Genomic DNA, 17250 nt, shown 5'->3' with positions numbered 1-17250 from the left:
TTATCACTTAAACTTCTTCAAAATACACAGAAAGCTAATGTAATTCATTCTGAAGACTACAGCACTGCGAGGGAAAAATCTCTGGTTTCTCAGGCAATGTATAAATTGATGAATGTTTCAAATTCTCTTCTGTATATCCATCTATCCCTGTCTATATATCTAAATACATTTCCATCTCCTGAGAGGTATAAGGGATACAAATCTGAAATCCAATGTCAATTTTGGCAAGTGTAGGAAGTTATTTAAATAGAAATAAAACCTTTCCATTGATTCTGCTTCTTTTATGAAAGGAAACCCAAAGCATCCCTTTCATTGCACTGTCTTAGAATTCACATATATACAATGCTGGTAAAACAAGCAGTGACTGAAAACAGCAGCATAAGATAAACATAAATAAAGAGTAAACATCTTGAGGCATTCTAGTGTGAGGCGTCTCTGCCCATGACAGGGCGGTCTGAACTAGATGATCTTAAGGTCCTTTCCAACCCAAACCATCTTATGATTCTATGATTCTATTTTATAAGAGAATAATAGAATAGAATCTATTCTAGTATTCTATGATTAATTTATCTTGATGAGAAAGGGCTTGTTACTGTTTCTGACAATCAACAACTTTTTTTCTGCTGTATCTGATGTCTTCATACATATATGTGTATATATATTTATATAAATAATATGCTCATGTATAGGTATGCACTTAATAATAGTTTTTATGGCATGGTCAAGAAAGCTGTTTTCAGACAACATTTAGCAGATTCTATCTGGACAAAGCACTAATCTACCAAGGAAAGGCACAATTCTCAAAAATAATAGCAATAAGTTTATACGAACCCTCGGAAAAAGAAATTGAGGGAAGCAGCACTGGCTTCACAATTCAATTTGAAAAGCACAATATCTGTTGTAAATCATCTCATTACAGGAGAATGCAACAACATAAACAAATCAAAACCACTAAATCAATGAAACTTTTTAAAGCATTTCCAGGTTTTAGTCACTAGGTGGCACTAAAACTAAAAAGTTGAACTGGTCTTACAAATTTATCTTGAAATGGGAAATTATATACTTCTGGTGGAGGCTGTTGGTACTTTCTGTGACTGCTGTAAATTTCTCATTTCAACTAAACCAATGAAATACCAAAAAAGTGAAGAAGCAGGAATACTGAAATCCAGACTTCCTCCTTATAGAAAAATTTCCACATATTAAACACTAGAGGTCCCAGCTCCAGGAGAATGAAGATTTATTTTTTCCATACAAATGATCCATATTACCAAAACAAGCATCTAAATTTCCAAAGCCTTCCAAACTGTGTTTTCAATACTCATCATGGAAAAGATGTAAACCAACCTCCTACCTAAGCATCTTTCTGCATCTCCAAAATCTGTAAAAGTGATATTCTCATTGAATACTGTTTAATACCAAATCTGTGTAAAAATCCTGGTTTTCCCAACCATCCTTACCTGCTGCCCCGTCTTCTTCACACATCCCATTTATTTTATTAACACCTACTGGTTGAACATAGGATGTTTAATCAGAATCTCCTGAAATTACACTTCCAAGCTAAAACTCAAAAAAACCCCAAAACACCATTAAAAAACTACCCTTCCAAAACATCTCACACTAAATGGGACCCTGCCTTGAAATGTAGGCAAGATGTGTATTTTTAAACATTCATAAATGTTTATCCTTTACAGAAAATCATATAAACTTGAACAAAGCAGTAATTCATATACTTAAATTTGATATAGAGACTAAACTTATACATTTAAAATACCGAGATCATGATGGCTGAATAAATCAGAAACATCACTCTGGGAATACTGAAAACTGAGAATAAAATAGTCAGCTTGCTGAAGACCTAATCAGATACTACCGGTGCTGACTTTCAATCTGCCGAGGTTTGTTGCTATGCTACTTCTACTTCATGGCTAAATCAGCTTGGTGACCCAGTTGTATCTACACGTATTAAATGAGCAATAGTGAAATAGATCTGATTTCACCAGGCTTTTGTCTTGTAGCTAAATCCAGCTTTGCTGTTTTATTTTCCTTTTTTTCCTGCTGCTTTAGGCTTGGTAATAGGATTTTAGGGTTAATCTCAAGAATAACTGAATCTTGAATAAGGCCAGTTAGAACTTGTATTTCAACAGTGAGAAGATATTATAAATATTTATGAGACCCCATTTAGAGAATAGTAAGAAAGCAATTTGCAAAGTTTTATTCCCATGTAGATCTCAGTACCCGGAAAATTTGAGGCAGCTCAGGCAATAAGGGTTTGTAATTTGACATGCCAAAAAAGTAGTATGTGGTGTTAAAGTTCAGCATTCATATCTTCCTATAGAATAACTGTCTTCTCCTATCCTATGACTTATATACAGATAGTCTTAAGGTACAACCCTATGTATAGACTGTAGAAAAAATATAAAAACCTTATTCTGGTACTCAAAAGGAGCACACCTGCACTTCTTAACTTGTATTGCAAGTATAGGATGAAATAAAATTAGGTTTATATGACAATTTACACTATTGGCATTCTCCAAATTTAAAATGTACATTTCTTTTCATTGTGAAATGTCAATGTGTGTGTTACAGATTAGAGGTAGCAGTGTTCAACAACAGTAAAACTGTTAGATTGCAAAATATCTGCTGAAATAAATATTATAGCATAATCATGAGATAAATGTTTGGGAAAAGACCAAATACTAGGCTAAAATCTGCTCTCAGTTAACTTTGTTAACCTTTCTAACCAACATGACTATGTGCACATAAATCAATGCAAAGCTCCCACTGAGTACAAAAGGATTAATGTTCAGGCCATAAAGTAAGATGCTGCGCTGCAAATCTCAGAGCTACCACAAAGAACGTCAGCGCAGGCTGAAAGATGACTTAGCTCAGCAAGATGAACTCATTTGTGACCATTTCATGATGCTGTGGCTAAGTTAGCATGTATTATTTATTTAAAATCATATGTTTCTGAAAATTTCAGTGCTGTAAACTTTAGCACCTTCCAGAGAAAGCTGGCTGATATGAACTTCTTGTGGTTTGAGCCCAGCCGGTAACTCGGAAACACGCAGCCACTCGCTCACTCCCCCCCTCTTCTAACTCCCCCCGCTCCCGGAGGGATGGGGAGGAGAATCGGAAGAATGTAACTCCCACGGGTTGAGATAAGAGCAGTCCAGTAACTAAAGTACCATACAAAACTACTGCTGCTACCACCAATAATAATAATGATAAGGAAAATAACAAGGGGAGAGGATACAATTGCTCACCACCCGCCGACTGATACCCAGCCTGAGCCGAGCAGTGATCTGGGCCTTCCGGGTAACCCCCCCTGGTTTATATACTGGGCATGACGTGCCATGGTATGGAATACCCCTTTGGCTAGTTTGGGTCAGGTGTCCTGTCTCTGCTTCCTCCCGGCTTCCCCTCCTCCCTGGCAAAAGCATGAGACTGAGAAAATCCTTGGTCGGAGTAAACATTACTTAGCAACAACTAAAAACATCGGTGTTACAAGTGTTGTTCCCAGGCTGAAAGTTAAAAACCACAGCACTGCACCAGCTACTAAGAAGGAGAAAAATGACTGCTATAGCTGAACCCAGGACAGAACTACTGCACTCCTGTAGTGCTGCAGTACTGCAGCTCATTGTACAGCACTGCTACCTACCCAGACACACTCTTGGAGAGAGCTGTAACAAAAAGAAACTTTCTAGAAAGTTGTTTTGTAGATGATACATCTGATGAAGAAAGCATCTCTTTAGCAAGTCTTGTGCTTTACTGGAAACTAAGAAACTGGAAATAGACAACAGATTTATTAGCCAGTGGAACCATGAGGTAGAGCTATCACCTCCTTTTATGTACTACTGAACTACTCATTTTAAATACTACTGATATACTAGAGAGCTAGGACTTTGGAAATCGCAGAAGCCTGTGGCATGTGTTGTTAGAAGTCTGACTTCCTGACATTTGACAACTATCAGAGAAGACAATAAAAATCTGTATTGATGCCCGAAGCAGTCCCTCAAAGTGGGAATGGAGGTGACTTTTCGAGTCATCTGGAATTGTCAGCTATACTGTTCTGTAATGAATGTTTCCAGCAACATCCCCGTTCCTAACATGATAATGTAGAATTTCAGCTTCTAATTTCCATTTGCTTTGGCTCTTCATCCACTCAAGTACTGTATTCCCTAGAATTAACATTTTGTGACAGATCTAAAATGAAACAGATCTCATTTAAAGATTTGCCTTATTCCTTTTCCAATTCTTTCAATTATTTCTTTCTCTCTTACATAAATTCTGAACATTTTCCTTCCACAGCAAAGTTACGGTCAATAACATAACAGTAAAAAATTGGCTGATATGTTGAAGCAAACTGCAAAACACACAAGAAGAAAAAGAAAACAAGTGTGAAAAACCCAGAAATGCCTATTTTTTATATTCCCGCTGACTGCCTTTTGCATTCTCAGCTGAGCAAAGGTGGTATATTTCAGCTTATACTAGATGATCTTTAAGGTCTCTTCCAACCCAAACCGTTCTATGATTCTGTGATTTCAGTGATGTTTCAATCAGGAGCCCAGTCCAAGCGAGTGGGCTAAGCTCTCCCTACAGCCTACAGACAAACACCTACTATCTTCAAGATAGTCAGGATGTCTTCTGGAGGTATTTTTAATTTCCCATACTAACTAGGGCCTAGGCAATAATTTATAATACTCCACATTTGGACTCAGGGAGGTTGTATGGGATACATTATGGTGTGCAAGGTTAAAAACATGTCAGGATTGCATAGGACTTAGTATAGAATATTTAAGGCAAGAGCCACGGTGAGGAAAGGGATGGATGCAAGTGATTTAGAGATGAACAAGTGGGGGAAAATTGACAGATGCTGGGCAAATAGAGTGTCTAAGCCCAGCCGCTGGAGGGATCCACAGAATACGCAGATATATATATATATATACACGTATATATATTCTCACAGCATACTTCCACCCAGCTTAGCTAGAGAGGAGAGCAGGATGAGCCTGCTGGCACTGGCTGTGTTCACAGTGTGCTCTGCATTTGTCTGTGTTACCTGTGTGGCTGGCCTAGTGTATATATGAATATATGTTATATTACATGTGCTCTGTGTGCACACGCCTACTGGGAATACATTCTCAGCCTCACTACTGATTTGATCTGTGTCACGGAGCTGCAGCAGCCTCACCTCTCTTGGGGTATTGAATCTGTCATGATATGCTTTCTGGTAACAAGTAAAATTATATATGTATAAACAAACAAATTCCTAACTTTATATGGCTTGGCTATACTTCTGTAACTCTAAAAGAAAACTAACTTCATCTTCTACAGGTTTCTCAAGTTTGTAGCTATGTAAGGCTCAGTTCAAACGAGAAATTAGGAAAAAAGATTCTAAATATCTGCTTTCTTTCTTTCTAAATTCCCTAACAATATATCGTGTATGGCTGGATGGCCACTGAATACAAAAATGAGTAGCTTCTGCATGGTATCTGGCTGTTTGTACTTTCATGAAAGCTTGCTAGCTTGAGCACCTTGGCTTCTAGAGATAAGTCCTGATGCTAGCTAGGTGCTAATTCTCAGAGAAAGAAGACTTGACCCTGCACTATCACCATCGGTTTGTATTATATTGGTTTTACATACTGGTTATTTTAACCCAGTTTTAAAAGAAAATTGTAAGCAACTACCATAGGGAGTATTATCACCCGGACAGCAAAGTAACACTTCATTTTCACCTGTTTATCGTGGGCTATTCTGTAGATGTCTGTTTTATATAAGTATGCACTGTTCTGCCTTATTGCACAGACAACACTGTAGGGATGGTTAAACTGAATGTAACAAGGAATTTCTAAATACATTAGACATAAGGGAAGGCCTAACTACTGAGCACATCTGCTGCTAGATAGACATGGCTAAAATGTTAAGTATACACAGGTAAGAAAAAGTACTTGGTAAATATTCTCTATTTACAAAGATGAAGGCTAAAGTATTCATATCATACAAAGATGAAGTACTTTTCAGTCCATTAGTAACTAAGGTGGATGATGAACAGCTACTTGGGGTAAACATTTAAGTCACCACTACAAACCAACCAAGGAACCAACACCTTGATTTAAGGCTAAAAGGGGCAATGACATACTCTAATCTGACCTCTTGCATACTTTTTTACTACACATATATCACTGATCCTTAAAACTCCGTTGCTTATTTATGTAATAGACCTTAACAATTATGTTTAGTGGTAGATGTTTGCTTAAAGTGCATCTTCCAGGAAAACATTAAATATTTATATGAAGATAACAAGAATCTTTCCTTTCAATTTGTTGAAGCATATTAACTATTTATGTGCCATTCAAATTTACTGGGCTTCAACTAGTGATTCTTGCAGTGCATTTATCTCAATGTTTTGAGAGTCTATGGATGCAAGAGTTTTCCCCAATGACAGCACATATCACCTGTGATTAAATCAGTTATCAGCCTACTTATTTATGAACCCCAGAACAGCCAAAACCAGCCAAAATCAAATTCAGTGGTATTGAGAGTATGTCTGAAATTCAGGTTCCCAGATGAATCACTTAGGAATGTGCAAAGATGCTTTCAACAACCAAGCAATCAACCATAAACCTCTTTCAGTCCTCAGAGAAGACACTGAGTCAAGAAGTTTGACTCCTAGTAGCCCTTCACTTTTCCTTTTTCTTCATACAAACTGTGTAATTTGCTTTCCAGAGGATCAGGGTCACACTGAAGTCAATTGACTTTATTTCAAAAAAGCCAACTAACATAACATCCTCCCTACCCTAATCTTCCTGTCAACTCCGGACCCACCTGAAATACTTTAACATAGCATCATCAACTCCTTTCTTGACTTTCTTTTTAGAGGGGAAGCAAAAATTAAACTGTAATTCTGCAGGCAGGAAAACATTTCACGATGTTTATACTACTGCATTTCTTGCTTCCATTCCTATTCTCATTAATCCATTTAAAAAGAAAATTATTTCTAACTTTTTAACAATTGCTGGGTTTCCACAGTTCCCAGTTTTAATCTGTTGTTATTTACAGAATACTCATCTTCATTACATTTGCTAAACATGTCCTCCAGATATTTCTCCCACACACATTACCTGCAATTATTAGAAATGCAGAAATTGAATACCAGATTTTGTTAATAACTTCTCTGAGCTTTGTTTAATCCATCACCTACTTACTGCTTTCCAACCACATCTGTATGAAACGGTATACAACAATATATACAACAATTCACTTGGTCCCTGAATAGGGAAGGTGCAAGATAATGACCTTCCATTAGAAAATGCTAATTATTTTCCATTAAGGATCATTCCTGTGAAGATGTGTTTCTCTACAGCTATCACTGTTCCCCCTTTTCTTGAAAATGAGCTATTCAATTTAAGAAAAACTGCAAGGTCATGATATAATTAGATGGATTGTTGTTAAGAGAATCACGAAGCTCAACACTCAGCTCTAAACTTGCCTTTATATCACTTTTTATTGACAATGACACCCCTCCCCCCAAAAATAAGGAATAAAATGTATTTGTTTACTGCCTCATACAGCTATGATGCTTAGGAGACTGTATACTTAATTTGAGCTACTGTGATTTGTTACCTGAAATGCTCCAGGATTAAATCAGTAAGAGATATGCTTATGCAGACCTACAGTGGGAACTTGATTCTTTATCTTTTTTTAATTTGCCAGATAATGAAAAAGATGGCAGGCATCTTTATATTTTATCCTTAATATTGTGCATTATGAAGAATGAGAAACTAAGGACCAAAGTACATTAGCAAGTTTACTGGCAAAGCCCTTCATACAGGAGTCCTATTTATCTACTCCTCTAGATTTACCAATAGAACTGCAACATGTATGTATCACACCAGCATCTCACACTGATACCATGATCATGTTTGATTTCTTCTGCATATAGTGATGTTATTTAGAAAAACTAACCACCACTGAAACTAACCACCACATACTCATGGCATGTTTCTTGAGTTTTCAAACAAGGTTAAGAAATCGTTTTGCAGAAGGAAGGAATGTCTTTCTGTATCTAAGAGAATACAGGAGCAATCTGAACTGTAGAATGCAGGAAGAAACACGTAGCAGGAATAGAAAGAAGCCCTTTGATAAACTGAAAAGCTGTTTACAAAACTTTGTTTTTGTATTCTCATATTTAAATATTTTAATTAGGAAGGCATAAAGATTGGATCAACTTGAGAGTAAGGGCGGCAAAGTAAACAGGTTTGCACTTACTGAGCTGTGCGAATTACATTATAAAATGCTATTAAAGATCAGTGGGAAAGGGGGTGTATCTTCTACAGATTGCTTTTGTCCCGGTAATAATTTCATAATCTGAGTGCACAGGTTTTTTCTTTTACATCAATTAATCCAGAAATCTCCTTCCCTCTGATCTTACTCGATGTGCGGAACTGCACAAGAGCAAAATATGAGCTTTCAATTTTCCCAGACCATGATTCTATTATCCCCTGTATGCTCATAACATCTAATTTCCAGTTCCTAAACAGTAAATACCATTTTGGATTTTTACAAAGCCTAAGTAATTTCAAACACTCCTACAGCTGCTGACCTTTAACATGTCTGTTGCTGTAAGGTAGGTTTTTCCTTTGTGTGGTTTCCCGCACCTCCACAAATTTGAAGTTGAAATACATTTCTCCTGCAAACTGCAGCCTACCCACAATCATAAACAAATTACACTCTCTGTGTCAACACTTGAAACCAAGTCACTAAATCATAAGGTACTGGGATGGAATTGCTGCCCCTATCATCTACCACTTACTGCTATCAAAGCATATAACCGGATTAGTGGGAAAACAGCTGTATTACTCATACATTTAAGCTCTTTCAAACAGCAGGTTTTCCTTCTGCAACAAAGCATAGCACTTCAGATAAGAAAAATGCAAATCCCAGGAGAAATCATGACATACTAACCCCTGGCAATCTTTACATGACTTAATAGTTCATTCAACCTTTTTTCACTGGAAATAAATGCAATAACTTTATTCAATCAGTAGAACTGATGTATTTTAACATATTTACTTTCAAGATTTCTGTTCCCTAGGATTTTTCCATATACCATATCAGGCATGGTTCATTAAATAATCCTGTCAACTTCTGTAAGTGATTGGCATGAGCTTAAATCCGTGTCTCTCAGTTGTGGGCATGAATCATCATACATATGGTTTTTGTGGGACAACATCTTGGCAGAGGACAGCGGTAAAACAGCTCTCTTGTTAACTCAAAACCTCATTACTAAACACTCTATGGTTATTAAAGCTAACAAGCCATAAAATAATTGTTGGTTTCTTGGCCAAAACTGTAGACAACTTCCAGTTATTGCTAGTGTTCCTATATCTATCCACTATCGCATTAATATTGTATTAACTGAAAAATTTCACCTAGCTTTTGGACTTTTTAATTATCCAATGATGTCTAATGCCACGATGCTTCAAGACAAAATGTCCTTAAGAAATAACTTGAAATGTATTGAATAAATCTTTATTTCATTCACCTAGAACAAAATGTTTATGCTGAATTTTTGGGGTTTGGATTTATTAAGCAAGCACTGGATTTGGACTTTATCTAGGAATGCTTTCTTTGTTATGGAATATTCTGTGAAGAATAATGATCAGAGAATCATTTAGGTTGAAAAATATGTTTCAAATCATCAAGTCCAGCCGTTAGCCCACCTCTAAACCATGTCCCCAAGTTCCACATCTACATGTCTCAAATACTTCCAGGGATGGTGACTCACTTACTTCCCTAGGCAGCCTGTTCTAATGCTTGACAAACCTTCTGGTGAAGAAATTTTTCCTAATATCCAATCTAATATCTAATCTCCACTGGAACATCTTCATGCCATTTCTTCTTGTTCCATTGCTTGTAACCTGGGAGAAGAGATTGATCCCCACCTCACTACAATTACCTTTCAGGTAGCTGTAGAGAGCGATAAGTTCTCCCCTGAGCCTCCTTTTCTCCAGACTAAACAACCCCAGTTCCCTCAGCTGCTCCTCATAAGGCTTGTTCTCTAGACCCTTCAGCAGCTTCATTGCCCTTCTTTAGACATACTCAAGCACCTCAAAGTCTTTCTTGCAGCAAGGAGCCCCAACTGAACACAGTATTCAAGGTGTGGCCTCACCAATGCTGAGCACAGGGGCACCATCACTTCCTTGGCCCTGCTGGCTACGCTATTTCTGATACAGACCAGGATGCTATTGGCGTTCTTGCCCACCTGGGCACAAGTTGGCTCATATTCAGCTGGCTGTTGACCAAGACCCCCAGGTCCTCTTCTGCCAAGCAGCTTTCCAGCCACTCTTCCCCAAGCCTGGAGTGTTGCATGGGGTTGTTGTGGACTAAGTGCAGGACCTGGCTCTGAGCCTTGTTGAACCTCATGCCATCGGCCACAGCCCATCGATCCAGCCTGTCCAGATCCCTCTGCAGAGCCTTCCTACTCTCAGGCAGATCAACACTCCCGCCCAACTTGGTGTCTGCAAAATCCCCTTGTCCAGATCATTGATAAAGAGATTAATGAGAACTAGCCCAAATACTGAGCCCTGGGGAACACCACTAGTGACCAGAAGACTTTTTTGTTTATCACCATATCTTTAGGTAATGCTCAGGTCATTTAGGAAAAAAGAAAAATGAAATTATTTTAAAATTGACAAGAATTAATGAACCATCTGCCTTTTAAGACAGCACATAAACCTAATAAATCATCAAGCTTTTCACCAAAGGTATACAAGGAAGAAAGTGGTGAAAAAGCCAAGCAGTATAATGAAGAATTTAATATTTGAAAAAAGACCTCATAAATGAAAGTCATGTATGTACATGTCAAAGACTCAAGCAATCAGAATAATGATTGATCTAATGTATTACATTTTATTTCAAGTGTCAAGATGTATAAATCGTAAATGTAAAAAAACATTATACGTGAAAAACTTACTTATGGAAACTAATACTAACTTTGCAGTGGATGAATGCTTTATAAAATTTAGGTCTGTGTATATGCTTTTGGGAATAAACGTAAGAACAAATAATACTGAGTGTGATAATATATCATCTTCTTTAGCGATGTCACCTCTGGTGCTTAACTTTGGTTTGAGGCTTTGGTTGGACTGTGGAAAAACTGAGCAAATGAAAAAAAAAATAGGGAAGAATCCTAACAAAAAGACCAAATTCTGTGTTCACTTCTCTTGCTTAATGAATACTTTGTAGTAGTATCACCATTTGTTTCTTATCTGCACCATATGATTCCCTTTCTGTTAGAGAAATAAAACATCAGAACACGTCTCCCACAATTATAATACATAAGTCATCTGAACACATTAAAACATAGGTTATATGAAAGTAATTGCAATACTGAAAGGATCTAACATGGATGTTTAAATGATAAGTGTGCAACACCAAATAGCACTTTATAAAAGATTTAGAGATGCCATGTTCTGTTATGTATATTTCTGTGAGTATTGCCAACCTCTGAGGTGAACGCAGCATGACCAAAAATATGCCTTGGGTTCTGCAGGCAAATATCTGAACTATGCCTCTAAAGTTCATCCAAAGAAGAAAGGTGCTTAAGGTTTTTACGTTATAAACCACTGGGAAAATGTACTGTGGAAAATATTCAAAGATTTCTAGTCCTTTTTCAATACAAATCCCAACTTTGGGGTCTCACCAGAATAACACTGAACCTTAGCTATTAAAATACCCAGAGCCTGAGGAAGGCTTAGCATTAAGATACACTATTTCTGGTCAGCTGGGAGCAAAAAGGAAAAAGGTTAGAAAACTCTGTAAATCGGGAGGTAGTGGGGGTCTAGATTTTCCAAGGGCAAAAGCTGGCACAACTCCACAGAACACAGTAATCAATTTCCAGCAGTGTAGGATTGCAATCTTCTTTTGTTTGTTTTTAAACCAGTGAATGTAACAACAAGATTTCAGCTCTCTAATGTCTTTACAGAAAAGCTTATTTCCTTTAATAATAATAATAACAACATTAGTTTCTTTTTTTTCCACTGCAATTTAGATTAAAGAAAATGGTCTAATCCACTAGAAAAAACTTTAACAAAGGAAATGCCATTGCAAATAAAAGTTTCTCTTTACTACTTGGAGAAAGGCCTAGCTAGACTGACAGCCAACAATGAAGCATTGAGCAGTGTTCAAAGATATTTCTGATAGTGATATTTCAGGTCTTTCTTCCTGCAGGCTTGACACAACACATCTGTAGAACTTGAAAATTGTCTCCAGAATCACCACCACTCAGTCTGTGTCTTGTCATTAAGAGTATGCCAATGTTCCCATCCTAAATCCTTAGTATCAAAGCTCTACAGTTCAACAGCTTAATAAAAACCAAAAAATCCCTGCCCAAAGCTAAAGCATGACATGCAAGGTATCAGCCTGAAAACTAAAAGTTATCCATACCATATTTCCTCTTCCCAAATCTATTTTATTTTGCCTTCAGCTTTCTTGAAAACCAGGAATTTGAACTTTAAATTCTTTAAATTTTGTGGAAAGAGCAGATACTCACTGAAACCACGTTCACAAAGTCATCGTCAGACAAGGTCTCTAACATCTCAATGACTGAGGTGCGGATCAGCTTCAGCGTCAATCCACTGACACTCCCGCTCCTAATAGAAATCCACAAGACAATAGAAAAGTTGAATTTAACAGATTTTATTTAAAATGTAAAAAAAAACCCAAAATACAGAGCACGAACCAGCACTGTCACCAACATTCACACTAAAATTGTCAATAATTCTCCTGAATTCTCCAACTCATCATTAATTTTATTACCTTACTATAATAAGAAATTAAGTCAAAGTCTGGCATTCAGAGCCCCAGTCCTGTAGCCCAAGTGAAGTTACAACAGTACAGCATTTCCTCATTCTCATTTCAAGAAATCTGAGAGAGTTTACCACCGTCAAACAATGCATTATCTAAACATTTTATAGTACTACACATAGATTTATGGCTTTAGATTTTCAGACACCCTAATGACTGCTTGTTTGTTTTAAGGAAAAACTTAAGCTGAAGTGAAGAAATAAAAAATGTTGATTAAACTCGCTGCTGATATGAAAGCACTTTACGTTTAAAAGCACTAAATTCAAATTCTCTTTCTGAGAATTTTTTCAGCATAAAGCAATTTGTTTGACACATCAGGTTCAATGCTTCCTTCAGTCCCTCAACATTAGCTAAACAAAGGAAACCTTGCCAAGGCAGAGAGAGCTTTTATTGATTTCTTTTCTATTAATGTTTTATTGTAAGCAAACTTCACAATTTTTAAATATTTATGGTAAAACATGCAAAGTCTGCATACATTCTCATCTTTCAGGCTAATGAAATCATGATTAAATCTACTATACATGCTTCAAGTCATTTGGTTTTAGGTCTGTGTTTTACAACAAATCTTGGCATGCACATGAGAAATTTTCAGTTGATTACTTCAGTAATTAAGGAGCTGAAAGCAGAATAATATTAAAGTGATTAAAAAAACACTTCCTTGTCCCCAGTTTAAATAACTTTCAGGTTTGGTTTGGGCTGTTTGAAACTATTTTTTTTTCTGTATATTTATTTTGTTCACACCAAGATTTTTAATCCTTGCATATAAATACTTCTTAATCCTCTCTCCATTTTTCAGCATCCAGAGACTTGTTCAATATATCTAAGTATTTTTATCCCTCAAACATTAATAACCAACATTAAACACTTACGCATCGACTAAAATAAGCATGTCTTTGGGAGATGCAGCTCCTTGGATATACCTGAAATAAATAAAGGGTATGAAAGACACAAATTTGGAAGCATATTTGTTGTGTGTGATGAAAGACTCTGCGATCTCTAAACTAAATCTAGATGAACCAATAAAATCCTCCTGTTGTAGCTAGTAGAACACCATGTGCTATGATTTTCTCTCTTGGTGCATCTTCTTGTAAACCAAAGTCTAAACTACATTAGGAAAGTCTGGGAGTAGGATATACTGATAAAAAATTCACTGTTTTCAGATGTCGATAACTGAAAAACATAAATGCTATTTCAGAGCTAAAGATGTTGATGACATGAATTATTACATCAGCCCATCTTAGGGAAAAAATATTTCCTTTGAAAGAATATATTCAACTAGTATGGATCCAAGTATCAATGTACATTATTCCTTGAGAGGCTTACAGAAAAAATCTTGAGAAAGAATCCCATTGTTCCATTGTCTTTTACTAATCTAGAGATTTTTCTGCTGGTCTAAACCACTCAGATATATTTGTAAACACTTGCAAAAGTCTGGAAGAGTGGCTCAGTCTAATAATCTGAATTACATTTGATTTTGGCACAAAATTGAAGTTTTTAATTGCCTTATACCTATTTGACAGTTATCCTCTTACAAAAAGGTCCCTGTCATGCTACAGTACCCACTACAGTGGATACTGCATAACAAGTAGTATGATTTAAAAATAGTTTACTAAGAAGAATTAAATTATTTTTAAAAAAGAAAATAGCAATATCTAAAAGTAAGGACTACTATATATAAATGATTAGAGAAATTGCCGAGGTGAGTATCTCCAGAGAGGACGCCTTTAACACCGGAGCGGGGGGAAGCACAGCGTCCCGGAGCCTCAGTTCGGAGCGGCAAGAACGACCGAGGGAGCCTCAAGTCCTCGACAGGACTTGCCCAGGAGCCGGCAGCTCAGCTGACGCGAGCAGCTGACTCACAGGGGGCGGCGCCAGGAGTGACGGCACAAGCCCTCAGTGGGGAAAAACCCATCCCAGGGAGCGCGAGCGACCAGGAGCGCGGCGCGGCAGTTGGCGCAGGCAGGGCGAGCGGCATGGTGAGCACTCGCCTCAGGACCAGGGCCCGCTCTGGGAGCTCTGCCCCGGCGGTGGCCAGCGTAGGCACCCAGACAGAGCCGATGAGAGGGGAGGCTGCGGCGCAGACCTCGGAGTGTAGAAAGTGCCTCGACTGGTCTCGTGAGGCGGGGGTGCACAATGGACAGGGCTGCACTCGGTGCGCCCTGGTGGAGGTCCTCCTGCAGCAGGTGGCTGAGCTGCGGGAGGCTGTTGGAGAGCTAAAAGATGCCAGGGAAGCTGAGAGGAAGCTGGGCTGCTTGCTCCAGGCCCAAACTGCGCAGGGGCCGCAAACGTCTAGCACTGCTCATATAGGAAAGAAGGAGGGCAGCAACCCGGGAAGCTGGGAATTAGTCACGAGAAAAACGAACAAAAAAAGGAGGAAGAGGACAATTAACGACAAGGGGCTTCCTCCTAAATCTGATGTCCCCACCCAGAACCGCTTCGCAGTTCTGCAGGGGGCTAATGAGAAAGCACCCACCACACCTAATGAGCACCCTGCTGATGCACCAGTAAAGAGGATCGCTACTGGTGCCTCCAGGAAAAAGAGGAGGGTCATAGTAGTAGGGGACTCTACTTTGAAAGGCACAGAGGCACCCATCTGCCGGCCTGATCCAGTCTCGAGGGAGGTGTGTTGCCTGCCAGGGGCTCGGATGAGGGATGTTGCTGAGAGGCTGCCTGCTCTAGTGAGTCCTGCTGACTATTACCCCCTCCTAGTGGTCCATGTGGGTGCTAGAGATATAGATAGCAGTAGCCTGGAGAACATTAAGAAGGACTACAGAGCCCTGGGAGAGGTGGTTAGGGGCTCTGGAGCTCAGATAGTTTTTTCATCGATTCTCCAGGGTAAAGGGGAGGACCTTAAAAAAGCTAGGCGTGTTTGGCAAGTTAATAAATGGTTAGAATGCTGGTGCCATAGTCAGGGGTTTGGCTATTTAGAACATGGGGCTCCATTTGGGAGGCCAGATCTACTGGAGGCTGGTGGAGCTGGTCTGACAAAGAAGGGGAAGAGCTGTTTTGGTAGGAGGCTTGCCAGGCTGGTCAGGAAAGCTTTAAACTAGATGTGTTGGGGGAGGGGAGCATTGATCCATCCCAACATTCCTGGTCAGTTGCCAGCACCTGTAATAAGTGCTTGGAGGGATGTAGAGATGTTCCAGCTGCCCCAGCCATTGAGTCGGCTTCATTTGGAGCTTGGCTAAGGTGCCTCTATACAAACGCCCGTAGTATGGGGAACAAGCAAGAGGAATTAGAGATGTGTGCAAGGCTACGGGAATATGATGTCATTGGTATCACAGAAACATGGTGGGATGGCTCCTATGACTGGAGTGTCAGAATGGAAGATTACAGGCTGTTTAGAAAAGACAGGCCAGGCAGACGGGGAGGGGGTGTTGCTATCTATGTCAGTGATAGGCTAGAGAGTATGGAACTCTGTCTGGGGACGGGTGATGAGGTAACAGAGTGTTTGTGGGTCAGGATCAAAGGGAAAACAGCAACAGGGGACATTACGGTGGGGATCTGTTACAGGCCGCCTGATCAAGAGGACTCTCTGGATGAAGCGCTCTACAGACAGATAGGAGCAGCCTCACGCTCGCAGGCCCTGGTCCTCATGGGGGACTTCAACTATCCTGGCATCTGTTGGAGGGACGGTACGGCCCGGCACAAGCAATCCAGGAGGTTCCTCGATTGTGTGGAAGACAACTTCCTCTTTCAAGCAATAGAGGAGCCGACGAGGAGAGATGCCATGCTGGACCTTGTGCTCACCAACAGGGAGGGACTGGTTGGAAATGTAACGCTCCAGGGCAGCCTTGGCTCTAGTGATCACGAGATGGTTGAGTTTGAGATCCTCAGGACGGTGAGAAGAGCGTGCAGCAAGCTCACTGCCCTGGACTTCAAGAAAGCAGACTTTGGCCTCTTCAGGAACCTCCTTAGTAAGGTTTCATGGGATACAGTCCTAGAGGGCAGGGGGACCCAAGACTGCTGGTCGATATTCAAGGATCACCTGCTACGTGCTCAAGAGTGTTGCATCCCGACTAGAAGAAAGTGCAGCAGGAGGGCCAGGAGACCTCCATGGATGGACAAGGAGCTGCTGAGGAAACTTAGAGGGAAAAAAGAAGCTTATAGAAGGTGGAAGCGAGGACAGGCGGCCTGGGAAGAATATAGGAGCATTGCCCGAGAAGCTAGGGACCAGGTTAGGAAAGCTAAGGCCCAGCTAGAATTAAGTTTGGCAAGGGATGTAAAAGATAACAGGAAAGGATTCTATAGATACGTAGCAAATAAAAGACAGACTAGGGACAATGTGGGCCCTCTCCAGAAGCTATCAGGAGAACTGGCTACCATGGATTTGGAGAAGGCTGAGGTTCTTAATGACTTCTTTGCCTCAGTCTTCACCAGCAA

At 39.4% G+C, this 17250-nt stretch overlaps 1 protein-coding gene across 4 annotated transcripts in view; it reads right to left on the bottom strand.

Moving 5' to 3' along the window:
- Nucleotides 1–17250, bottom strand: part of CACNA2D1 (calcium voltage-gated channel auxiliary subunit alpha2delta 1) — a 381052-nt gene that overhangs the window by 90220 nt on the left and 273582 nt on the right. For all 4 annotated transcript variants that reach the window (XM_030479619.1, XM_030479618.1, XM_030479620.1 and 1 more), the window contains 2 exons: nt 13737–13787; nt 12554–12653 (listed from right to left, as the gene is read on the bottom strand). In XM_030479619.1, coding sequence (XP_030335479.1) covers nt 12554–12653; nt 13737–13787 — 151 coding nt within the window. The remainder of the gene's footprint in view (nt 1–12553; nt 12654–13736; nt 13788–17250) is intronic.

This window comes from Strigops habroptila, chromosome 3, assembly GCF_004027225.2.
Source record: "Strigops habroptila isolate Jane chromosome 3, bStrHab1.2.pri, whole genome shotgun sequence".
In the NCBI taxonomy this organism is placed as follows: Eukaryota; Metazoa; Chordata; class Aves; order Psittaciformes; family Psittacidae; genus Strigops; species Strigops habroptila.
This window is presented reverse-complemented; position numbering and strand designations above follow the sequence as displayed.